The sequence below is a fragment of the Tachypleus tridentatus genome, chromosome 3 (genome assembly GCF_004210375.1).
Source record: "Tachypleus tridentatus isolate NWPU-2018 chromosome 3, ASM421037v1, whole genome shotgun sequence".
NCBI classification, from domain to species: Eukaryota; Metazoa; Arthropoda; class Merostomata; order Xiphosura; family Limulidae; genus Tachypleus; species Tachypleus tridentatus.
Genome location: NC_134827.1, coordinates 40,156,062 through 40,183,325, shown reverse-complemented (window position 1 = coordinate 40,183,325; position 27,264 = coordinate 40,156,062). Strand labels below are relative to the sequence as shown.

Here is a 27,264-nt window from a genome sequence, read left to right as displayed (position 1 = left end):
AAATGGACCCCAACTACTGTCAAGTACACCCTAGATCGTGAGACCAAGACAAGTAAATTTAAAAATAGAAGAGACAGAACACCTAAACTAAACGATAATGATGTTAAATATCTTTGTTTATGTAGCCTTCAGGACAGAAGGAAGACTGCTACTGATCTCAAGCATGAGATAAACAACCATGTACCAAATGACAGAAAAGTGTCCAGATCTACAGTATCACAGACACTCAACAAGAATGGACTATGTGGTGATATAGTTAAAACAAACAACTTTACTTTGATCTGCAGATATTGTCACGAAACCGACATTTACTAAAAAATACAAAAACTGGACTGTCGATGATTTGAAAATGATGTTATGGACAGATGAGTCCACGTTTGAAGTATCTGGTTCAAAGCGTAAGATGTACTTCTGGTGTAAGAAAGATAAAAAATACCTAATGCACAGCACCCACTGTAACACGGGGGAAGGCAGTGATGGATTCGGGGTGTTTTTCTGCTGAGAGCACCCACTGTAACACGGGGAAAGGCAGTGATGGATTCGGGGTGTTTTTCTGCTGAGAGCACCCACTGTAACACGGGGGAAGGCAGTGATGGATTCGGGGTGTTTTTCTGCTGAGAGCACCCACTGTAACACGGGGGAAGGCAGTGACTGATTCGGGGTGTTTTTCTGCTGAGAGCACCCACTGTAACACGGGGGAAGGCAGTGATGGATTCGGGGGGTTTTTCTGCTGAGAGCACCCACTGTAACACGGGGGAAGGCAGTGATGGATTCGGGGGTTTTCTGCTGAGAGCACCCACTGTAACACGGGGGAAGGCAGTGACTGATTCGGGGTGTTTTTCTGCTGAGAGCACCCACTGTAACACGGGGGAAGGCAGTGATGGATTCGGGGTGTTTTTCTGCTGAGGTGACAGTAAGTACTTACAACATAAATAGAATAATGTACCAATGTAAGTACCATCAGATACTGTCGTGGTATACCCAGTGGTTTCTGTATTATTTGTAAAGGATTCTACTACCAAGATGATGATGTGTGTGTGTTTTCTTACAGCAAAGCTACATCGGGCTATCTGCTGAGACCACCGAGGGAAAAGAAGATAATAACCCCAAACATTCATCCAACCTATACAGAAATTAATTAGCTAAGAAAGAAACTGCTGGAGTCATTCAAATGATACAATGGTCCCCATACAGCTTTGATCTGAACCAAATTTACCAGATCTGGGATTTGATACATCAAAAACTTGACAAATCACGGCCCCGCATGGCCAGGTGGGTTAAGGCGTTCGACCTTAACCTGAGGGTCGCGGGTTCGAATTCCTGTCACACCAAACATGTTCGCCCTTTCAGCCGTGGGGGCGTTATAATGGTACGATCAATCCCACTATTTGTTGGTAAAAGAGTAGCCCAAGAGTTGGCGGTGGGTGATGATGACTAGCTGCTTTCCCTCTAGTCTTACATTACCAAATTAGGGAAAGTCAGTGCAAATAGCCCTCGTGTAACTTTGAGCAAAATTCAAAACAAACAAACCTGACAAATCAAAATTTGCTTCTAAAGATAATGTATGGAAGTATATTGGAGACACTTGGAGTAAAATCACAAAAGACACTTTGATTAAATATGTTAAAACAATGTTTGAAATACTTTCTGTATTTATTACAGTAAAAGGGACATACAAAATATTAACTGTTTGATGAACTCAAATATTCCACAAAGTTTGTGTTTCATCTGTGATTTATCTTCCATTGTTCTTAGAAAGTGACCTGAAATCTATTTTTTTTTTACTTTGTCCTAGCACTTTTACACAGTACTGTACGTGTCATCCTCCGAAAATATTTCAGTGGGTGTTCATGGAGTTGGTCCCCAAGGAACAGAAGATGACATTTATAAAAGGAACGAGACTTCTCTATCTTGTTGCAATTGTTTGAAACAATCAATGTAACTGAAATAACCTCCAACATCAAAAACAAAGCTGTACAAATTGTTTTATACGAACTGTCGTCTGTTCCAGAACAAGAACAGAAAATATAACATTGTTTTACTATGGACATTTAAACTATCCTATGTCCTTCCTGTTGTCATAAAACAGTAAACACCATACAACTTTAATTTACAGAGTCGTGTCCTTTCAATTCTTGTACGACGACAAAACCAGTTTAATACGATAGGTAACGCCACCCCAACTACGACAAAGAAAGATTTTAAAAGTTTAGACAGACTATGAGTGGAAGGACAGCCGAGTTGAAAGTCTTTGGTTTTGAATCAGATATTTATCTCCAAGTACAAAAATAAACGTTGCCTACACAATAAAATTCATTTAATAATTTTCACAATGTAAAATAATTTTTCAACAAGCGAATTTTGTAAGGTATAAATTTTAAAATTTCAGTAGACATATAGCGCCATCTATGGTTACCAAGGTAACAAATATTAACTAAGCCTGAAATTTGACAACATATCACTAAGTTATTCTACAGATAATTATCTGTGACTTATTTATTACTATGTGAACATAATCTCAATAGCATTTTAACAATCTCTGAGACAATTATCCCTTATATTTGTCTTTCAAGTGTCTTCTAGTGTTCTACAATCTAATAAAAAACACCTTAGGTGTAAAAAAAAAGGTGCGCTCTAAAAAAGATTGAATTTGGACATAAAGAAATAAGTTTGTTTGCTTTTTAATTTCGCGCAAAGCTACTCAAGGACTATCTGTGCTAGCCGTCCCTAATTTAGCAGTATCAGACTAGAGGGAAGGCAGCGAGTCATCACCACCCACCGCCAACTCTTGGGCTATTCTTTTACCAACGAATAGTGAGATTGACCGTTACATTATAACGCTCCCACGGTTGAAAGGGCGAGCATGTTTGGTGCGACTGGGAGTCTTCTAGTATTAAAAACACCTCAGGTGTGATAAAAAGGTGCGCCCTAAAAATAATTGAATGTGGACATAAAGTAATAAAACCAAAACTGGTAGCTACAATCAAACCACGATAAGAATTCTTCATCAAATATTAATTAATTAGGCCGCATTTTTTCTTCAACGCGAGCCACGATTTTTCACAAAATCGTTATAATAGTTTACAATAAATTAAAACTGGTGAAAGTTTTATCGAGATATGAAATAATAAATTAAGTAACAAATAATAATTTATAATGTGAAACTTTAAACTTACTTATTGTCGCATTTACAGAGAGTAATGTTCATTTTAGTTGTTGTATCTTGTGACACGTTGCGACACTATAGATGTACTTTGTGAATTCGAAAATGAAAGAGACACCTGAAGTCGCAATTTGTACTGTCATGAGGACATGGCGCATGCCATGAATCACGAAAAGAATGATGCACTCTGTACACTACACCATATATGACATGAATTTAAACAGCAAGAAATAAGCCCTTTCAGCCGTGGAGGCGTTATAATGTGACGGCCAATCCCACTATTCGTTGTTAAAAGAGTAACCCAAGAGTTGGCGGTGGGTTGTGATGACTAGCTGCCTTCCCTCTAGCCTTACACTGCTAAATTAGGGACGGCTAGCACAGATAGTCCTCGAGTAGCTTTGTGCGAAATTCAAAACAAACAAACAAACAAGCAAGAAATAAACATAAATTTGGTGTTATTTAGTCTCAAAACAAAACACCTTCGGGAACGCTACAGAAGAACACCTAGTCTATACGACAACTCCAACTCCAACTCCATTGGACAAATAACGTGATCACGTGCCTATGGTGTATAGTGTGTATGTGTGTGTTTTCTTATAGCAAACTCACATAGGGCTATCTGCTGAGCCCACCGAGGGGAATCGAACCCCTGATTTTAGCATTGTAAATCCGTAGACTTACCGCTGTAATACGGTGTATTGGTACAACCTCCTGCCCTTTGGTCTAAGTATTCATCTGTTGTGGTTGTAAGTGTGGTCAAGGTGTTTCAACAATCCACAAGTTCAGTAATGATCTGTTGTGGTTATAAGTGTGGTCAAGGTGTTTCAACAATCCACAAGTTCAGTAATAATCTGTTGTGGTTGTAAGTGTGGTCAAGGTGTTTCAACAATCCACAAGTTCAGTGATAATCTGTTGTGGTTGTAAGTGTGGTCAAAGTGTTTCAACAATCCACAAGTTCAGTGATAATCTGTTGTGGTTGTAAGTGTGGTCAAGGTGCTTCAACAATCCACAAGTTCAGTGATAATCTGTTGTGGTTGTGAGTGTGGTCAAGGTGTTTCAACAATCCACAAGTTCAGTGATAATCTGTTGTGGTTGTAAGTGTGGTCAAGGTGTTTCAACAATCCACAAGTTCAGTGATAATCTGTTGTGATTATAAGTGTGGTCAAGGTGTTTCAACAATCCACAAGTTCAGTGATAATCTGTTGTGATTATAAGTGTGGTCAAGGTGTTTCAACAATCCACAAGTTCAGTGATAATCTGTTGTGGTTGTAAGTGTGGTCAAGGTGTTTCAACAATCCACAAGTTCAGTGATAATCTGTTGTGGTTATAAGTGTGGTCAAGGTGTTTCAACAATCCACAAGTTCAGTGATAATCTGTTGTGGTTATAAGTGTGGTCAAGATGTTTCAACAATCCACAAGTTCAGTGATAATATGTTGTGGTTGTAAGTGTTGCAGTTGGATGTTAGGTTATTAATTAATATAGGTATAAAGATGTTCCTTTATATTGGTTTTAGTTGTTGTATAAGTAGGGTTTCTTTGATTTTGCGTTTGTTTATACTTTCTCGTCATCAATAAAGATAGGATGGGTGCAGATATATATATATATGGGGCTAATGGGGCTAATTTTAAATAAAATATGCAAACTTCTGACAAACTATGAACTCAATTGACACGAACATGTAACTTTTACAAAAGAGATTTGAAGTTATCTTTACCGAAAATGTCTAAAGTGTTGAGAATTCAGACCTCCCCCCACGCACGCGTGCGCGCACTGTAATTTCGTGAATCTTATTTTGTCGGTAAAGCGCAGGTCAAAAGCTGATGGTGGTTGATGTTGCGTATCACACTCAAATAGCAATACCTGTAAAGTATAGAACATGTGTATCACAGTCAAATAGCAATACCTGTAAAGTATAGTACATGTGTATCACAGTCAAATAGCAATACCTGGAAAGGATAGTACATGTGTATCACAGTCAAATAGCAATACCTGGAAAGGATAGAACATGTGTATCACACTCAAATAGCAATACCTGGAAAGGATAGTACATGTGTATCACACTCAAATAGCAATACCTGGAAAGGATAGAACATGTGTATCACAGTCAAATAGCAATACCTGGAAAGTATAGTACATGTGTATCACAGTGAAATGACAAAACTTGATAAAGGATAGTACATGCGTATCACAGTCAAATGACAAAACTTGGTAAAGGATAGAACATGCGTATCACAGTCAAATAGCAATACCTGTAAAGGATAGTACATGTGTATCACAGTCAAATAGCAATACCTGTAAAGGATAGAACATGCGTATCACAGTCAAATAGCAATACCTGTAAAGGATAGAACATGCGTATCACAGTCAAATAGCAATACTTGGAAAGGATAGAACATGCGTATCACAGTCAAATAGCAATACCTGTAAAGGATAGAACATGCGTATCACAGTCAAATAGCAATACTTGGAAAGGATAGAACATGCGTATCACAGTCAACTAGCAATACCTGTAAAGGATAGTACATGCGTATCACAGTCAAATGACAAAACTTGATAAAGGATAGTACATGCATATCACAGTCAAATAGCGATACCTGTAAAGGATAGTACATGCGTATCACAGTCAAATGACAAAACTTGGTAAAGGATAGTACATGCGTATCACAGTCAGATATTAACACTCAGACAAGACAGCGAACACTTACAGTCATGTGATAAAACCTGAACAGGATGACAAATACACATAGTAGACAAATGGTAGGTTTTCGCAAGATGGCACATGCGTATCACAGTCAGATATTAACACTCAAACAAGACAGCGAACACTTACAGTCATGTGATAAAACCTGAACAGGATGACAAATACACATAGTAGACAAATGGTAGGTTTTCGCAAGATGGCACATGCGTATCACAGTCAGATATTAACACTCAGACAAGACAGCGAACACTTACAGTCATGTGATAAAACCTGAACAGGATGACAAATACACATAGTAGACAAATGGTAGGTTTTCGCAAGATGGCACATGCGCATTGCAGTCAAAGGGTAAGACTTGGAGAAGATAGTAGCGATAGTTTTACAGTATATCGAACGATTTAATTAAGTTATCTGTCCTTACTGAAGCCTACCTTTGGAGGCCAAGGTTGTTGCTCCGAACAACGCCATCTTTATCCCAAAATCTGACGGGACTTTCCTGACTGTTTACAGATACTGATTTAAAACTGGTCTGAAACCTCTGTGTGAACAAAACGTCAGTGGCCGTGAAACTGACGTAGTTCGTCACGTGATCGCAAAAGCACACGTGCATGACGTTTCTTAGCTCATCAGAAATGTGACCCTGTTGACTGGGTGAGTTCATGCACACGTGAAATGCGTTAACATACATCAAAGCACACTGGATAATTTAGTGTTAAAACTGCAGGCCTCATTGTTCATTTATTCTAAATTTTAAAAATGGCAAATAATGCACAACGATATCGTTGTAACAAAATGCTAAAATGCCTTTACAACCTGACCCTAAACGGATGGTTGTTCAAGAGTCTGACTCATAACGATATGTATGTTAACCCTAAATTCATATGTAAGAAATTAATTTTGGAAGTATGTTTATTCGATACCTCCTGGTAAAATATTTGTTTCCTAAGTCTCTGATAACGCATACATTTGACATATTACGAACCCATCCGTGGCCCGGCATTGCAAGGTGATTAAGGCACTCGACTTGTAATCCGAAGGTCGCGGTTTCGAATTCCCGTCGCACTAAACATGCTCGCCCTTTCAGCCATGGGGGCGTTATAAAGTGTCGATCAATCCCACTCTTCGTTGGTAAAAGAGTATTCCAAAAATTGGAGGTGGATAGTGATAACTAGCTGCCTTCCCTCTAGTCTTACGCTGCTAAATTAGGGACGGCTAACGCAGATAGCTCTCGTGTAGCATTGCGCGAAACTCAGCACAAACCAAACAAACTACAATATTTTCAGTTCCTTGATGTAGTTTGCGACGCATAGCGAACAAATATCACGTGATTAGAACTATTCATGTTCAGCCCTACTTTCTTTTTGCTGTGTTTGGAATAACCAAAAACACACACACACCGGACAGTTATCCAAAAAACAAAACCCATATTCTGACACACCGGACAGTTATCCAAAAACAAAACCCATATTCTAACATACTGGACAGTTATCCAAAAACAAACTCCATATTTTGACCCAATGTCCGATATGTTCTAAAACTATGATGTAATTTAAAGTAAAAACAAAACAAAAAGAAAATGCAAAAATTACAATAACTATCGAGGTATATATTTAGTAACTGAACATTTAACTCAAAAATAAACTCAAACCACCCATGTGGTACTGTTAATACCTGCTATTGTTTGATTAAAGTTGGCTGGTACTGTTAATACCTGCTATTGTTTGATTATAGTTGGCTGGTACTGTTAATACTGTTATTGTTTGATTATAGTTGGCTGGTACTGTTAATACTGTTATTGTTTGATTATAGTTGGCTGGTACTGTTAATACTGTTATTGTTTGATTAAAGTTGGCTGGTACTGTTAATACCTGCTATTGTTTGATTATAGTTGGCCGGTACTGTTAATACTGTTATTGTTTGATTATAGTTGGCTGGTACTGTTAATACCTGCTATTGTTTGATTATAGTTGGCTGGTACTGTTAATACTGTTATTGTTTGATTATAGTTGGCTGGTACTGTTAATACCTGCTATTGTTTGATTATAGTTGGCTGGTACTGTTAATACCTGTTATTGTTTGGTTATAGTTGTCTCGTACTGTTAATACTGTTATTGTTTGATTATAGTTGGCTGGTACTGTTAATACTGTTATTGTTTGATTATAGTTGGCTGGTACTGTTAATACTGTTATTGTTTGATTATAGTTGGCTGGTACTGTTAATACTGTTATTGTTTGATTAAAGTTGGCTGGTACTGTTAATACCTGCTATTGTTTGATTATAGTTGGCCGGTACTGTTAATACCTGTTATTGTTTTATTATAGTTGGTTGGTACTGTTAATAACTGTTATTGTTTGATTATAGTTGGCTCGTACTGTTAATACTGTTATGGTTTGATTATAGTTGGCTGGTACTGTTAATACTGTTATTGTTGGATTATAGTTGGCTGGTACTGTTAATACCTGCTATTGTTTGATTAAAGTTGGCTGGTACTGTTAATACCTGCTATTGTTTGATTATAGTTGGCCGGTACTGTTAGTACCTGCTATTGTTTGATTATAGTTGGCCGGTACTGTTAATACCTGTTATTGTTTGATTATAGTTGGTTGGTACTGTTAATACCTGTTATTGTTTGATTATAGTTGGCTCGTACTGTTAATACTGTTATAGTTTGATTATAGTTGGCTGGTACTGTTAATACCTGCTATTGTTTGATTATAGTTAGCTGGTACTGTTAATGCTGTTATTCTTTGATTATAGTTGCCTGGTATTGTTAATACAGTTATTGTTTGATTAAAGTTGGCTGGTACTGTTAATACCTGCTATTGTTTGATTATAGTTGGCCGGTACTGTTAATACCTGTTATTGTTTTATTATAGTTGGTTGGTACTGTTAATAACTGTTATTATTTGATTATAGTTGGCTCGTACTGTTAATACTGTTATTGTTTGATTATATTTGGCTGGTACTGTTAATACTGTTATTGTTGAATTATAGTTGGTTGGTACTGTTAATACTGTTATTGTTTGATTAAAGTTGGCTGGTACTGTTAATATCTGCTATTGTTTGATTAAAGTTGGCTGGTACTGTTAATGCTGTTATTGTTTGATTATAGTTGCCTGGTACTGTTAATACTGTTATTGTTTGATTATAGTTGGCTGGTACTGTTAATACCTGCTATTGTTTGATTATAGTTGGCTGGTACTGTTAATACCTGTTATTGTTTGGTTATAGTTATCTCGTACTGTTAATACTGTTATTGTTTGATTATAGTTGGCTGGTACTGTTAATACTGTTATTGTTTGATTATAGTTGGCTGGTACTGTTAATACTGTTATTGTTTGATTATAGTTGGCTGGTACTGTTAATACTGTTATTGTTTGATTAAAGTTGGCTGGTACTGTTAATACCTGCTATTGTTTGATTATAGTTGGCCGGTACTGTTAATACCTGTTATTGTTTTATTATAGTTGGTTGGTACTGTTAATAACTGTTATTGTTTGATTATAGTTGGCTCGTACTGTTAATACTGTTATGGTTTGATTATAGTTGGCTGGTACTGTTAATACTGTTATTGTTGGATTATAGTTGGCTGGTACTGTTAATACCTGCTATTGTTTGATTAAAGTTGGCTGGTACTGTTAATACCTGCTATTGTTTGATTATAGTTGGCCGGTACTGTTAGTACCTGCTATTGTTTGATTATAGTTGGCCGGTACTGTTAATACCTGTTATTGTTTGATTATAGTTGGTTGGTACTGTTAATACCTGTTATTGTTTGATTATAGTTGGCTCGTACTGTTAATACTGTTATAGTTTGATTATAGTTGGCTGGTACTGTTAATACTGTTATTGTTGGATTATAGTTGGCTGGTACTGTTAATACCTGCTATTGTTTGATTATAGTTGGCTCGTACTGTTAATACTGTTATTGTTTGATTATAGTTGGCTGGTACTGTTAATACTGTTATTGTTGGATTATAGTTGGTTGGTACTGTTAATACTGTTATTGTTTGATTAAAGTTGGCTGGTACTGTTAATACCTGCTATTGTTTGATTAAAGTTGGCTGGTACTGTTAATGCTGTTATTGTTTGATTATAGTTGCCTGGTATTGTTAATACAGTTATTGTTTGATTATAGTTGCCTGGTATTGTTAATACAGTTATTGTTTGATTATAGCTGCCTGGTACCGTTAATACCCGTTATTGTTTGATTATAGTTGCCTGGTACCGTTAATACCGTTATTGTTTGATTATAGTTGGCTGGTACCGTTAATACTGTTATTGTTTGATTAAAGTTGGCTGGTACCGTTAATACCTGCTATTGTTTGATTATAGTTAGCTGGTACTGTTGATATCTGTTATTGTTTGATTATAGTTGGCTGGTACTGTTAATACTGTTATTGTTTGATTATAGTTGGCTGGTACTGTTAATACTGTTATTGTTGGATTATAGTTGGCTGGTACTGTTAATACTGCTATTGTTTGATTATAGTTGGCCGGTACTGTTAATACCTGTTATTGTTTGATTATAGCTGGCTGGTACCGTTAATACCGTTATTGTTTGATTATAGTTGGTTGGTACCGTTAATACCGTTATTGTTTTATTATAGTTGGCTGGTACCGTTAATACCTGTTATTGTTTTATTATAGCTGGCTGGTACCGTTAATACCTGTTATTGTTTGATTATAGTTGGCTGGTACCGTTAATATCTGTTATTGTTTGATTATAGTTGCCTGGTATTGTTAATGCTGTTATTGTTTGATTATAGTTGCCTGGTATTGTTAATACAGTTATTGTTTGATTATAGTTGCCTGGTATTGTTAATACAGTTATTGTTTGATTATAGTTGGCTGGTACTGTTAATACTGTTATTGTTTGATTATAGTTGGCTGGTACTGTTAATACCTGCTATTGTTTGATTATAGTTGGCTGGTACCGTTAATACTGTTATTGTTGGATTATAGTTGGCTGGTACTGTTAATACTGTTATTGTTTGATTATAGTTGCCTGGTACTGTTAATATTGTTATTGTTTGATTATAGTTGGCTGGTACTGTTAATATTGTTATTGTTTGATTATAGTTGGCTGGTACTGTTAATGCCTGTTATTGTTTGATTATAGTTGGCTGGTACTGTTAATACTGTTATTGTTTGATTATAGTTGGTTGGTACTGTTAATACTGTTATTGTTTTATTATAGTTGGCTGGTACTGTTAATACTGTTATTGTTTTATTATAGTTGGCTGGTACTGTTAATATTGTTATTGTTTGATTATAGTTGCCTGGTAGTTAATACCTGCTATTGTTTGATTATAGTTGGCTGGTACTGTTAATACCTGCTATTGTTTGATTATAGTTGGCCGGTACTGTTAATACAGTTATTGTTTGATTATAGCTGCCTGGTACCGTAAATACTGTTATTGTTTGATTATAGTTGGCTGGTACTGTTAATACTGTTATTGTTGGATTAGAGTTGGCTGGTACTATTAATACTGTTATTGTTTGATTATAGTTGGCTGGTACTGTTAATAACCGTTATTGTTTGATTATAGTTGCCTGGTACTGTAAATACTGTTATTGTTTGATTAAAGTTGGCTGGTACTGTTAATACCTGCTATTGTTTGATTATAGTTGGCCGGTACTGTTAATACCTGTTATTGTTTGATTATAGTTGGCTGGTACTGTTAATACCTGTTATTGTTTGATTATAGTTGGCTCGTACTGTTAATACTGTTATGGTTTGATTATAGTTGGCTGGTACTGTTAATACTGTTATTGTTGGATTATAGTTGGCTGGTACTGTTAATACCTGCTATTGTTTGATTAAAGTTGGCTGGTACTGTTAATACCTGCTATTGTTTGATTATAGTTGGCCGGTACTGTTAATACCTGTTATTGTTTGATTATAGTTGGCTGGTACTGTTAATACTGTTATTGTTGGATTATAGTTGGCTGGTACTGTTAATACTGTTATTGTTTGATTAAAGTTGGCTGGTACCGTTAATACCCTGCTATTGTTTGATTATAGTTGGCCGGTACTGTTAATACCTGTTATTGTTTGATTATAGTTGGCTGGTACTGTTAATACTGTTATTGTTTGATTATAGTTGGCTGGTACTGTTAATACTGTTATTGTTTGATTAAAGTTGGCTGGTACTGTTAATACCTGCTATTGTTTGATTATAGCTGGCCGGTACCGTTAATACTGTTATTGTTTGATTATAGTTGGCTGGTACTGTTAATACCTGCTATTGTTTGATTATAGTTGGCTGGTACCGTTAATACTGTTATTGTTTGATTATAGTTGGCTGGTACCGTTAATACCTCGCTATTGTTTGATTATAGCTGGCTGGTACCGTTAATACCCGTTATTGTTTGGTTATAGTTGTCTCGTACCGTTAATACTGTTATTGTTTGATTATAGTTGGCTGGTACTGTTAATACTGTTATTGTTTGATTATAGTTGGCTGGTACCGTTAATACTGTTATTGTTTGATTATAGTTGGCTGGTACTGTTAATACTGTTATTGTTTGATTAAAGTTGGCTGGTACTGTTAATACCCGCTATTGTTTGATTATAGTTGGCCGGTACTGTTAATACCTGTTATTGTTTTATTACAGTTGGTTGGTACTGTTAATAACTGTTATTGTTTGATTATAGCTGGCTCGTACCGTTAATACTGTTATGGTTTGATTATAGTTGGCTGGTACTGTTAATACTGTTATTGTTGATTATAGCTGGCTGGTACTGTTAATACCTGCTATTGTTTGATTAAAGTTGGCTGGTACTGTTAATACCTGCTATTGTTTGATTATAGTTGGCCGGTACCGTTAGTACCTGCTATTGTTTGATTATAGTTGGCCGGTACCGTTAATACCTGTTATTGTTTGATTATAGCTGGTTGGTACCGTTAATACCTGTTATTGTTTGATTATAGCTGGCTCGTACTGTTAATACTGTTATAGTTTGATTATAGTTGGCTGGTACTGTTAATACTGTTATTGTTGGAATATAGTTGGCTGGTACTGTTAATACCTGCTATTGTTTGATTATAGTTGGCTCGTACTGTTAATACTGTTATTGTTTGATTATAGTTGGCTGGTACTGTTAATACTGTTATTGTTGGATTATAGTTGGTTGGTACCGTTAATACTGTTATTGTTTGATTAAAGTTGGCTGGTACTGTTAATACCCGCTATTGTTTGATTAAAGTTGGCTGGTACCGTTAATGCTGTTATTCTTTGATTATAGTTGCCTGGTATTGTTAATACAGTTATTGTTTGATTAAAGTTGGCTGGTACTGTTAATACCTGCTATTGTTTGATTATAGTTGGCCGGTACTGTTAATACCTGTTATTGTTTTATTATAGTTGGTTGGTACTGTTAATAACTGTTATTATTTGATTATAGTTGGCTCGTACTGTTAATACTGTTATTGTTTGATTATAGTTGGCTGGTACTGTTAATACTGTTATTGTTGGATTATAGTTGGTTGGTACTGTTAATACTGTTATTGTTTGATTAAAGTTGGCTGGTACTGTTAATACCTGCTATTGTTTGATTAAAGTTGGCTGGTACTGTTAATGCTGTTATTGTTTGATTATAGTTGCCTGGTACTGTTAATACTGTTATTGTTTGATTATAGTTGGCTGGTACTGTTAATACCTGCTATTGTTTGATTATAGTTGGCTGGTACTGTTAATACCTGTTATTGTTTGGTTATAGTTATCTCGTACTGTTAATACTGTTATTGTTTGATTATAGTTGGCTGGTACCTGTTAATACTGTTATTGTTTGATTATAGTTGGCTGGTACTGTTAATACTGTTATTGTTTGATTATAGTTGGCTGGTACTGTTAATACTGTTATTGTTTGATTAAAGTTGGCTGGTACTGTTAATACCTGCTATTGTTTGATTATAGTTGGCCGGTACTGTTAATACCTGTTATTGTTTTATTATAGTTGGTTGGTACTGTTAATAACTGTTATTGTTTGATTATAGTTGGCTCGTACTGTTAATACTGTTATGGTTTGATTATAGTTGGCTGGTACTGTTAATACTGTTATTGTTGGATTATAGTTGGCTGGTACCGTTAATACCTGCTATTGTTTGATTAAAGTTGGCTGGTACCGTTAATACCTGCTATTGTTTGATTATAGTTGGCCGGTACTGTTAGTACCTGCTATTGTTTGATTATAGTTGGCCGGTACTGTTAATACCTGTTATTGTTTGATTATAGTTGGTTGGTACTGTTAATACCTGTTATTGTTTGATTATAGTTGGCTCGTACTGTTAATACTGTTATAGTTTGATTATAGTTGGCTGGTACTGTTAATACTGTTATTGTTGGATTATAGTTGGCTGGTACTGTTAATACCTGCTATTGTTTGATTATAGTTGGCTCGTACTGTTAATACTGTTATTGTTTGATTATAGTTGGCTGGTACCGTTAATACTGTTATTGTTGGATTATAGTTGGTTGGTACTGTTAATACTGTTATTGTTTGATTAAAGTTGGCTGGTACCGTTAATACCCGCTATTGTTTGATTAAAGTTGGCTGGTACTGTTAATGCTGTTATTGTTTGATTATAGTTGCCTGGTATTGTTAATACAGTTATTGTTTGATTATAGTTGCCTGGTATTGTTAATACAGTTATTGTTTGATTATAGTTGCCTGGTACTGTTAATACCCGTTATTGTTTGATTATAGTTGCCTGGTACTGTTAATACTGTTATTGTTTGATTATAGTTGGCTGGTACTGTTAATACTGTTATTGTTTGATTAAAGTTGGCTGGTACCGTTAATACCTGCTATTGTTTGATTATAGTTAGCTGGTACTGTTGATATCTGTTATTGTTTGATTATAGTTGGCTGGTACCGTTAATACTGTTATTGTTGGATTATAGTTGGCTGGTACTGTTAATACCGCTATTGTTTGATTATAGCTGGCCGGTACCGTTAATACCTGTTATTGTTTGATTATAGTTGGCTGGTACCGTTAATACTGTTATTGTTTGATTATAGTTGGTTGGTACTGTTAATACTGTTATTGTTTTATTATAGTTGGCTGGTACCGTTAATACCTGTTATTGTTTGATTATAGTTGGTTGGTACTGTTAATACTGTTATTGTTTGATTAAAGTTGGCTGGTACCGTTAATACCCGCTATTGTTTGATTAAAGCTGGCTGGTACCGTTAATGCTGTTATTCTTTGATTATAGTTGCCTGGTATTGTTAATACAGTTATTGTTTGATTAAAGTTGGCTGGTACCGTTAATACCTGCTATTGTTTGATTATAGTTGGTCGGTACCGTTAATACCTGTTATTGTTTTATTATAGTTGGTTGGTACCGTTAATAACTGTTATTATTTGATTATAGTTGGCTCGTACTGTTAATACTGTTATTGTTTGATTATAGTTGGCTGGTACCGTTAATACTGTTATTGTTGGATTATAGTTGGTTGGTACTGTTAATACCGTTATTGTTTGATTAAAGTTGGCTGGTACCGTTAATACCTGCTATTGTTTGATTAAAGTTGGCTGGTACCGTTAATGCTGTTATTGTTTGATTATAGTTGCCTGGTACTGTTAATACTGTTATTGTTTGATTATAGTTGGCTGGTACTGTTAATACCTGCTATTGTTTGATTATAGTTGGCTGGTACTGTTAATACCTGTTATTGTTTGATTATAGTTGGCTCGTACTGTTAATACTGTTATAGTTTGATTATAGTTGGCTGGTACTGTTAATACTGTTATTGTTGGAATATAGTTGGCTGGTACTGTTAATACCTGCTATTGTTTGATTATAGTTGGCTCGTACTGTTAATACTGTTATTGTTTGATTATAGTTGGCTGGTACTGTTAATACTGTTATTGTTGGATTATAGTTGGTTGGTACTGTTAATACTGTTATTGTTTGATTAAAGTTGGCTGGTACTGTTAATACCTGCTATTGTTTGATTAAAGTTGGCTGGTACTGTTAATGCTGTTATTCTTTGATTATAGTTGCCTGGTATTGTTAATACAGTTATTGTTTGATTAAAGTTGGCTGGTACTGTTAATACCTGCTATTGTTTGATTATAGTTGGCCGGTACTGTTAATACCTGTTATTGTTTTATTATAGTTGGTTGGTACTGTTAATAACTGTTATTATTTGATTATAGTTGGCTCGTACCGTTAATACCGTTATTGTTTGATTATAGTTGGCTGGTACTGTTAATACTGTTATTGTTGGATTATAGTTGGTTGGTACTGTTAATACTGTTATTGTTTGATTAAAGTTGGCTGGTACTGTTAATACCTGCTATTGTTTGATTAAAGTTGGCTGGTACTGTTAATGCTGTTATTGTTTGATTATAGTTGCCTGGTACTGTTAATACTGTTATTGTTTGATTATAGTTGGCTGGTACTGTTAATACCTGCTATTGTTTGATTATAGTTGGCTGGTACTGTTAATACCTGTTATTGTTTGGTTATAGTTATCTCGTACCGTTAATACTGTTATTGTTTGATTATAGTTGGCTGGTACCGTTAATACTGTTATTGTTTGATTATAGTTGGCTGGTACTGTTAATACTGTTATTGTTTGATTATAGTTGGCTGGTACTGTTAATACTGTTATTGTTTGATTAAAGTTGGCTGGTACTGTTAATACCTGCTATTGTTTGATTATAGCTGGCCGGTACCGTTAATACCTGTTATTGTTTTATTATAGTTGGTTGGTACTGTTAATAACCGTTATTGTTTGATTATAGTTGGCTCGTACTGTTAATACTGTTATGGTTTGATTATAGTTGGCTGGTACTGTTAATACTGTTATTGTTGGATTATAGTTGGCTGGTACCGTTAATACCTGCTATTGTTTGATTAAAGTTGGCTGGTACTGTTAATACCTGCTATTGTTTGATTATAGTTGGCCGGTACTGTTAGTACCTGCTATTGTTTGATTATAGTTGGCGGTACTGTTAATACCTGTTATTGTTTGATTATAGTTGGTTGGTACTGTTAATACCTGTTATTGTTTGATTATAGTTGGCTCGTACCGTTAATACTGTTATAGTTTGATTATAGTTGGCTGGTACTGTTAATACTGTTATTGTTGGATTATAGTTGGCTGGTACCGTTAATACCCGCTATTGTTTGATTATAGTTGGCTCGTACCGTTAATACTGTTATTGTTTGATTATAGTTGGCTGGTACTGTTAATACTGTTATTGTTGGATTATAGTTGGTTGGTACTGTTAATACTGTTATTGTTTGATTAAAGTTGGCTGGTACCGTTAATACCTGCTATTGTTTGATTAAAGTTGGCTGGTACCGTTAATGCTGTTATTGTTTGATTATAGTTGCCTGGCATTGTTAATACAGTTATTGTTTGATTATAGTTGCCTGGTATTGTTAATACAGTTATTGTTTGATTATAGCTGCCTGGTACCGTTAATACCCGTTATTGTTTGATTATAGTTGCCTGGTACTGTTAATACTGTTATTGTTTGATTATAGTTGGCTGGTACTGTTAATACTGTTATTGTTTGATTAAAGTTGGCTGGTACTGTTAATACCTGCTATTGTTTGATTATAGTTAGCTGGTACTGTTGATATCTGTTATTGTTTGATTATAGTTGGCTGGTACTGTTAATACTGTTATTGTTGGATTATAGTTGGCTGGTACTGTTAATACTGCTATTGTTTGATTATAGTTGGCCGGTACTGTTAATACCTGTTATTGTTTGATTATAGTTGGCTGGTACTGTTAATACTGTTATTGTTTGATTATAGTTGGTTGGTACTGTTAATACTGTTATTGTTTTATTATAGTTGGTTGGTACTGTTAATACCTGTTATTGTTTGATTATAGTTGGTTGGTACTGTTAATACTGTTATTGTTTGATTAAAGTTGGCTGGTACTGTTAATACCTGCTATTGTTTGATTAAAGTTGGCTGGTACTGTTAATGCTGTTATTCTTTGATTATAGTTGCCTGGTATTGTTAATACAGTTATTGTTTGATTAAAGTTGGCTGGTACTGTTAATACCTGCTATTGTTTGATTATAGTTGGCCGGTACTGTTAATACCTGTTATTGTTTTATTATAGTTGGTTGGTACTGTTAATAACTGTTATTATTTGATTATAGTTGGCTCGTACTGTTAATACTGTTATTGTTTGATTATAGTTGGCTGGTACTGTTAATACTGTTATTGTTGGATTATAGTTGGTTGGTACTGTTAATACTGTTATTGTTTGATTAAAGTTGGCTGGTACTGTTAATACCTGCTATTGTTTGATTAAAGTTGGCTGGTACTGTTAATGCTGTTATTGTTTGATTATAGTTGCCTGGTACTGTTAATACTGTTATTGTTTGATTATAGTTGGCTGGTACTGTTAATACCTGCTATTGTTTGATTATAGTTGGCTGGTACTGTTAATACCTCTTATTGTTTGGTTATAGTTATCTCGTACTGTTAATACTGTTATTGTTTGATTATAGTTGGCTGGTACTGTTAATACTGTTATTGTTTGATTATAGTTGGCTGGTACTGTTAATACTGTTATTGTTTGATTATAGTTGGCTGGTACTGTTAATACTGTTATTGTTTGATTAAAGTTGGCTGGTACCTGTTAATACCTGCTATTGTTTGATTATAGTTGGCCGGTACTGTTAATACCTGTTATTGTTTTATTATAGTTGGTTGGTACTGTTAATAACTGTTATTGTTTGATTATAGTTGGCTCGTACTGTTAATACTGTTATGGTTTGATTATAGTTGGCTGGTACTGTTAATACTGTTATTGTTGGATTATAGTTGGCTGGTACTGTTAATACCTGCTATTGTTTGATTAAAGTTGGCTGGTACTGTTAATACCTGCTATTGTTTGATTATAGTTGGCCGGTACTGTTAGTACCTGCTATTGTTTGATTATAGTTGGCCGGTACTGTTAATACCTGTTATTGTTTGATTATAGTTGGTTGGTACTGTTAATACCTGTTATTGTTTGATTATAGTTGGCTCGTACTGTTAATACTGTTATAGTTTGATTATAGTTGGCTGGTACTGTTAATACTGTTATTGTTGGATTATAGTTGGCTGGTACTGTTAATACCTGCTATTGTTTGATTATAGTTGGCTCGTACTGTTAATACTGTTATTGTTTGATTATAGTTGGCTGGTACTGTTAATACTGTTATTGTTGGATTATAGTTGGTTGGTACTGTTAATACTGTTATTGTTTGATTAAAGTTGGCTGGTACTGTTAATACCTGCTATTGTTTGATTAAAGTTGGCTGGTACTGTTAATGCTGTTATTGTTTGATTATAGTTGCCTGGTATTGTTAATACAGTTATTGTTTGATTATAGTTGCCTGGTATTGTTAATACAGTTATTGTTTGATTATAGTTGCCTGGTACTGTTAATACCCGTTATTGTTTGATTATAGTTGCCTGGTACTGTTAATACTGTTATTGTTTGATTATAGTTGGCTGGTACTGTTAATACTGTTATTGTTTGATTAAAGTTGGCTGGTACTGTTAATACCTGCTATTGTTTGATTATAGTTAGCTGGTACTGTTGATATCTGTTATTGTTTGATTATAGTTGGCTGGTACTGTTAATACTGTTATTGTTGGATTATAGTTGGCTGGTACTGTTAATACTGCTATTGTTTGATTATAGTTGGCCGGTACTGTTAATACCTGTTATTGTTTGATTATAGTTGGCTGGTACTGTTAATACTGTTATTGTTTGATTATAGTTGGTTGGTACTGTTAATACTGTTATTGTTTTATTATAGTTGGTTGGTACTGTTAATACCTGTTATTGTTTGATTATAGTTGGCTGGTACTGTTAATACCTGTTATTGTTTGATTATAGTTGGCTGGTACTGTTAATATCTGTTATTGTTTGATTATAGTTGCCTGGTATTGTAAATGCTGTTATTGTTTGATTATAGTTGCCTGGTATTGTTAATACAGTTATTGTTTGATTATAGTTGCCTGGTATTGTTAATACAGTTATTGTTTGATTATAGTTGGCTGGTACTGTTAATACTGTTATTGTTTGATTATAGTTGGCTGGTACTGTTAATACTGTTATTGTTTGATTATAGTTGGCTGGTACTGTTAATACCTGCTATTGTTTGATTATAGTTGGCTGGTACTGTTAATACTGTTATTGTTGGATTATAGTTGGCTGGTACTGTTAATACTGTTATTGTTTGATTATAGTTGCCTGGTACTGTTAATATTGTTATTGTTTGATTATAGTTGGCTGGTACTGTTAATATTGTTATTGTTTGATTATAGTTGGCTGGTACTGTTAATGCCTGTTATTGTTTGATTATAGTTGGCTGGTACTGTTAATACTGTTATTGTTTGATTATAGTTGGTTGGTACTGTTAATACTGTTATTGTTTTATTATAGTTGGCTGGTACTGTTAATACTGTTATTGTTTTATTATAGTTGGCTGGTACTGTTAATATTGTTATTGTTTGATTATAGTTGCCTGGTAGTTAATACCTGCTATTGTTTGATTATAGTTGGCTGGTACTGTTAATACCTGCTATTGTTTGATTATAGTTGGCCGGTACTGTTAATACAGTTATTGTTTGATTATAGTTGCCTGGTACTGTAAATACTGTTATTGTTTGATTATAGTTGGCTGGTACTGTTAATACTGTTATTGTTGGATTAGAGTTGGCTGGTACTATTAATACTGTTATTGTTTGATTATAGTTGGCTGGTACTGTTAATACTCGTTATTGTTTGATTATAGTTGCCTGGTACTGTAAATACTGTTATTGTTTGATTAAAGTTGGCTGGTACTGTTAATACCTGCTATTGTTTGATTATAGTTGGCCGGTACTGTTAATACCTGTTATTGTTTGATTATAGTTGGTTGGTACTGTTAATACCTGTTATTGTTTGATTATAGTTGGCTCGTACTGTTAATACTGTTATGGTTTGATTATAGTTGGCTGGTACTGTTAATACTGTTATTGTTGGATTATAGTTGGCTGGTACTGTTAATACCTGCTATTGTTTGATTAAAGTTGGCTGGTACTGTTAATACCTGCTATTGTTTGATTATAGTTGGCCGGTACTGTTAATACCTGTTATTGTTTGATTATAGTTGGCTGGTACTGTTAATACTGTTATTGTTGGATTATAGTTGGCTGGTACTGTTAATACTGTTATTGTTTGATTAAAGTTGGCTGGTACTGTTAATACCTGCTATTGTTTGATTATAGTTGGCCGGTACTGTTAATACCTGTTATTGTTTGATTATAGTTGGTTGGTACTGTTAATACCTGTTATTGTTTGATTATAGTTGGCTCGTACTGTTAATACTGTTATTGTTTGATTATAGTTGGCTGGTACTGTTAATACTGTTATTGTTTGATTAAAGTTGGCTGGTACTGTTAATACCTGCTATTGTTTGATTATAGTTAGCTGGTACTGTTGATATCTGTTATTGTTTGATTATAGTTGGCTGGTACTGTTAATACTGTTATTGTTTGATTATAGTTGGCTGGTACTGTTAATACTGTTATTGTTTGATTATAGTTGGCTGGTACTGTTAATACTGTTATTGTTGGATTATAGTTGGCTGGTACTGTTAATACTGTTATTGTTTGATTAAAGTTGGCTGGTACTGTTAATACCTGCTATTGTTTGATTATAGTTGGCCGGTACTGTTAATACCTGTTATTGTTTGATTATAGTTGGTTGGTACTGTTAATACCTGTTATTGTTTGATTATAGTTGGCTCGTACTGTTAACACTGTTATTGTTTGATTATAGTTGGCTGGTACTGTTAATACTGTTATTGTTTGATTAAAGTTGGCTGGTACTGTTAATACCTGCTATTGTTTGATTAAAGTTGGCTGGTACTGTTAATGCTGTTATTGTTTGATTATAGTTGCCTGGTATTGTTAATACAGTTATTGTTTGATTATAGTTGCCTGGTAGTGTTAATACTGTTATTGTTTGATTATAGTTGGCTGGTACTGTTAATACTGTTATTGTTTGATTATAGTTGGCTGGTACTGTTAATACTGTTATTGTTTGATTATAGTTGGCTCGTACTGTTAATACTGTTATTGTTTGATTATAGTTGCCTGGTACTGTTAATACTGTTATTGTTTGATTATAGTTGGCTGGTACTGTTAATACTGTTATTGTTTGATTAAAGTTGGCTGGTACTGTTAATACCTGCTATTGTTTGATTATAGTTAGCTGGTACTGTTGATATCTGTTATTGTTTGATTATAGTTGGCTGGTACTGTTAATACTGTTATTGTTGGATTATAGTTGGCTGGTACTGTTAATACTGTTATTGTTTGATTAAAGTTGGCTGGTACTGTTAATACCTGCTATTGTTTGATTATAGTTAGCTGGTACTGTTGATATCTGTTATTGTTTGATTATAGTTGGCTGGTACTGTTAATACTGTTATTGTTGGATTATAGTTGGCTGGTACTGTTAATACTGTTATTGTTTGATTATAGTTGCCTGGTTCTGTTAATGCCTGTTATTGTTTGATTATAGTTGGCTGGTACTGTTAATACTGTTATTGTTTGATTGAAGCTGGCTGGTACTGTTAATATCTGCTATTGTTTGATTAAAGTTGGCTGGAACTGTTAATACCTGCTATTGTTTGATTATAGTTGGCCGGTACTGTTAATACCTGTTATTGTTTGATTATAGTTGGCTGGTACTGTTAATACTGTTATTGTTTGATTATAGTTGGCTGGTACTGTTAATACTGTTATTGTTTGATTAAAGTTGGCTGGTACTGTTAATACCTGCTATTGTTTGATTATAGTTGGCCGGTACTGTTAATACCTGTTATTGTTTGATTATAGTTGCCTGGTACTGTTAATACTGTTATTGTTTGATTATAGTTGGCTGGTACTGTTAATACTGTTATTGTTTGATTATAGTTGCCTGGTACTGTTAATACTGTTATTGTTTGATTATAGTTGGCTGGTACTGTTAATACTGTTATTGTTTGATTAAAGTTGGCTGGTACTGTTAATACCTGCTATTGTTTGATTATAGTTAGCTGGTACTGTTGATATCTGTTATTGTTTGATTATAGTTGGCTGGTACTGTTAATACTGTTATTGTTGGATTATAGTTGGCTGGTACTGTTAATACTGTTATTGTTTGATTATAGTTGCCTGGTACTGTTAATATTGTTATTGTTTGATTAAAGTTGGCTGGTACTGTTAATACTGTTATTGTTTGATTATAGTTGGTTGGTACTGTTAATACCTGTTATTGTTTGATTATAGTTGGCTCGTACTGTTAATACTGTTATTGTTTGATTATAGTTGGTTGGTACTGTTAATACCTGTTATTGTTTGATTATAGTTGGCTCGTACAGTTAATACTGTTATTGTTTGATTATAGTTGGCTGGTACTGTTAATACTGTTATTGTTTGATTATAGTTGCCTGGTATTGTTAATACAGTTATTGTTTGATTATAGTTGCCTGGTACTGTTAATACCCGTTATTGTTTGATTATAGTTGCCTGGTACTGTTAATACTGTTAATGTTGGATTAGAGTTGGCTGGTACTATTAATACTGTTATTGTTTGATTAAAGTTGGCTGGTACTGTTAATACTGTTATTGTTTGATTATAGTTGGCCGGTACTGTTAATACCTGTTATTGTTTGATTATAGTTGGCTCGTACTGTTAATACTGTTATTGTTTGATTATAGTTGGCTGGTACTGTTAATACTGTTATTGTTTGATTATAGTTGGCTGGTACTGTTAATACTGTTATTGTTTGATTATAGTTGGCTGGTACTGTTAATACTGTTATTGTTTGATTATAGTTGCCTGGTACTGTTAATACTGTTATTGTTTGATTATAGTTGCCTGGTACTGTTAATATCTGTTATTGTTTGATTATAGTTGGCTGGTACTGTTAATACTGTTATTGTTTGATTATAGTTGGTTGGTACTGTTGATACTGTTATTGTTTTATTATAGTTGGTTGGTACTGTTAATACCTGTTATTGTTTGATTATAGTTGGCTGGTACTGTTAATATCTGTTATTGTTTGATTATAGTTGCCTGGTATTGTTAATGCTGTTATTGTTTGATTATAGTTGCCTGGTATTGTTAATACAGTTATTGTTTGATTATAGTTGCCTGGTATTGTTAATACAGTTATTGTTTGATTATAGTTGCCTGGTACTGTTAATACCCGTTATTGTTTGATTATAGTTGGCTGGTACTGTTAATACCTGCTATTGTTTGATTATAGTTGGCTGGTACTGTTAATACCTGCTATTGTTTGATTATAGTTGGCTGGTACTGTTAATACTGTTATTGTTGGATTATAGTTGGCTGGTACTGTTAATACTGTTATTGTTTGATTATAGTTGCCTGGTACTGTTATTACCTGCTATTGTTTGATTATAGTTGGCTGGTACTGTTAATACCTGCTATTGTTTGATTATAGTTGGCTGGTACTGTTAATACTGTTATTGTTGGATTATAGTTGGCTGGTACTGTTAATACTGTTATTGTTTGATTATAGTTGGCTGGTACTGTTAATACCTGCTATTGTTTGATTATAGTTGGCTGGTACCGTTAATACTGTTATTGCTGGATTATAGCTGGCTGGTACCGTTAATACTGTTATTGTTTGATTATAGTTGCCTGGTACTGTTAATATTGTTATTGTTTGATTATAGTTGGCTGGTACTGTTAATATTGTTATTGTTTGATTATAGTTGGCTGGTACTGTTAATGCCTGTTATTGTTTGATTATAGTTGGCTGGTACTGTTAATACTGTTATTGTTTGATTATAGTTGGCTGGTACTGTTAATACTGTTATTGTTTGATTATAGTTGGCTGGTACTGTTAATACTGTTATTGTTTGATTATAGTTGCCTGGTAGTTAATACCTGCTATTGTTTGATTATAGTTGGCTGGTACTGTTAATACTGTTATTGTTTGATTATAGTTGGCTGGTACTGTTAATACTGTTATTGTTTGATTATAGTTGGCTGGTACTGTTAATACTGTTATTGTTTGATTATAGTTGCCTGGTAGTTAATACCTGCTATTGTTTGATTATAGTTGGCTGGTACTGTTAATACTGTTATTGTTTGATTATAGTTGGCTGGTACCGTTTTTTTTCGTGAAATTCACTCATCAAAAGGAACATTTTTGTTCTTAATACTTGTTCAGCACGTACAAAACGTGGTGATTCATATTAATATTGGTAGGAAATGTTAGGAATTACAAAGTACGAATAATTTTTATGTAACATAATCTTGAAAATAAGCTTTCCACCCGTTGGGGCAGCCGGAAGTTCACGAACTTACATTGCTAAAACTCGTGGTTCGATTCTCAGCGGTAGACACAGCAGATAACCCAGTGTGAATTTGCTCTAAAAACAAAACAAACAAACAAGTATTTGTGTGTGTATAGATATGGTTAACCGTTCAGAAGATAGAGGGCACTAACAGAGATATATAAACAGAAGACTTGTGTTAAGCGGGTTTAGTAGATGCTGTCCTTGTTTCGTAATTTCGAAGGGATATCGACACACAGGCTTCTCTAATTTTGAACTGATATACTAAGAAGTGAAGTTATTAGTCCAAAGCACCCACCGCCAACTCTTGTTCTACTCTTGTCTGATCGAATAATTGTCACTTATAGAGTACACACCGCCCCACACTGCAGAGCGCGTTTTTTTTTAAAAGCAATGGGTCACTAACAACGAATACTCGAATCCACAGTCCGAGCATGTTGACCACTAACCCACGACTTGTCCAGAAAAACATGTAAAATAACATTATCTGTCTGAAAAAACAAACAAAAGAAACACGTATCCTAAAGGCTAGCGTATTGGATTATGGATATGAGAGATATGGAGCAATATCACACTTGTGGATGACGGAAACAAATCCCAGTATTTGCTTGGAGTAATACAACAGTTGAAAATGAGTGCAACCTTTCCTGTAACATATCAGTTCAGTATTAAGAATGGCTAACACATATAACCCTAATATACCTTTGTTTGAACATAACAAGTAAAACAAAATAAAAGTCCACGTGAAGGTTGATATTACAAAGATTCTGTCATGCTTTACTGAAACAATTGGTTAAAAGTCAATAATTGAAAATATTTTTAATCGGGAAACCTAACCTGTCAACACATCGCAAGTGTATTAAGCACCTGAATACAGTTACGTTTCACCTCTCTTACAGACACCAGGAAGTAACAGTTCCTACCACCAGTTGGAGCTTTACTGATCTAATAAATAACCATAATGTTTCTGTCACCACCACATTACATTTTCTTTGTCAGTAACATACCTTTCCCGAATCTACCAAACACATTACTTTCACAATATGCAAATAACATTGCTGATTGGAACATCTCGCGGAACCCCTTTATTCTAGAATTCAAAACTCTCTGGATACCATTATCAAATGGTGTAATGATTGGAGGGTAATTCTAAACCCTCTCAAAACAACAGGTGTCATTTTCGGTGTAGCTCCAATAAACACTTTAAAAATGTTAAAAAAGACAAAATCAAGCTAGGTAATAATGAAATAAAAATAAACCAACTTTCTCACTATTATTTTCGACACTCGTCTCACATGGGCCGAGCATTTCAAACACATAAACAAATCCATAAATAAGCCCACCTGAACATCGTCACAGGAATTAATAAGGGGTGCAAACCTCACATGCTTATCCAAATTTACTTCGCTTTTATTCACCACCTAATAGAGTATGGGTGTAAAATCACCTTCAACTGTTCAAATAGAGTTAAAAACAAGATTCAAATAGAACAGAACAGAGCCTTAAGACTCGGTGTGAGACTTACTAAATTTAAGGCTCGACATGACCAGGTGCTTAAGGTATTTGACTCGTAACCTGAGGGTTGAGGGGTTCAAATCCCCGTCCCACCAAACATGCTCGCCCTTTCAACCGTGGGGGCATTATAATGTGACGATCAATCCTACTATTCGTTGATAAAAGAATAGCCCAAAACTTGGCGGTGGGTGGTGATGACTAGCTGCCTTCCCTCTAGTCTTACACTGCTAAATTGGGGACGGCTAGTGCAGATAGCCCTCGTGTAGCTTTGCGCGAAATTCAAAACGAAACCCAAATTCAACACGAAATATGAAAAATTGAAATTCCCACACCTTCCTAGCACTTAAATACTATAACAAAGCAGAAAAACGAAACTCCCTTATGGCTGCTCTACACACAGCGACAAGTGCACCATATCAAATAACACTCTCATATAATACATATCTATCTATGAACGAATCATAAACACATTCAAGTGAGAATAATTTATACATGTTTTCATTTCCAGTTCTGGGCATAGGAAAGGTAAGCTATTC

At 34.6% G+C, this 27,264-nt stretch overlaps 1 protein-coding gene across 2 annotated transcripts in view; it reads right to left on the bottom strand.

Moving 5' to 3' along the window:
- The window catches only part of LOC143246050 (uncharacterized), a 45,329-nt gene that overhangs the window by 4,280 nt on the left and 13,785 nt on the right, over positions 1-27,264 (bottom strand). Inside the window, exon 1 of one of the 2 annotated variants that reach the window (XM_076492282.1) lies at positions 6,297-6,580. The exons of the other annotated variant lie outside the window; for it this stretch is intronic. Coding sequence (XP_076348397.1) covers positions 6,297-6,333 — 37 coding nt within the window. The 5' untranslated portion in view covers positions 6,334-6,580. Of the gene's footprint in view, positions 1-6,296; positions 6,581-27,264 lie in introns of those variants that run through there. 2 annotated transcript variants of the gene reach the window in all.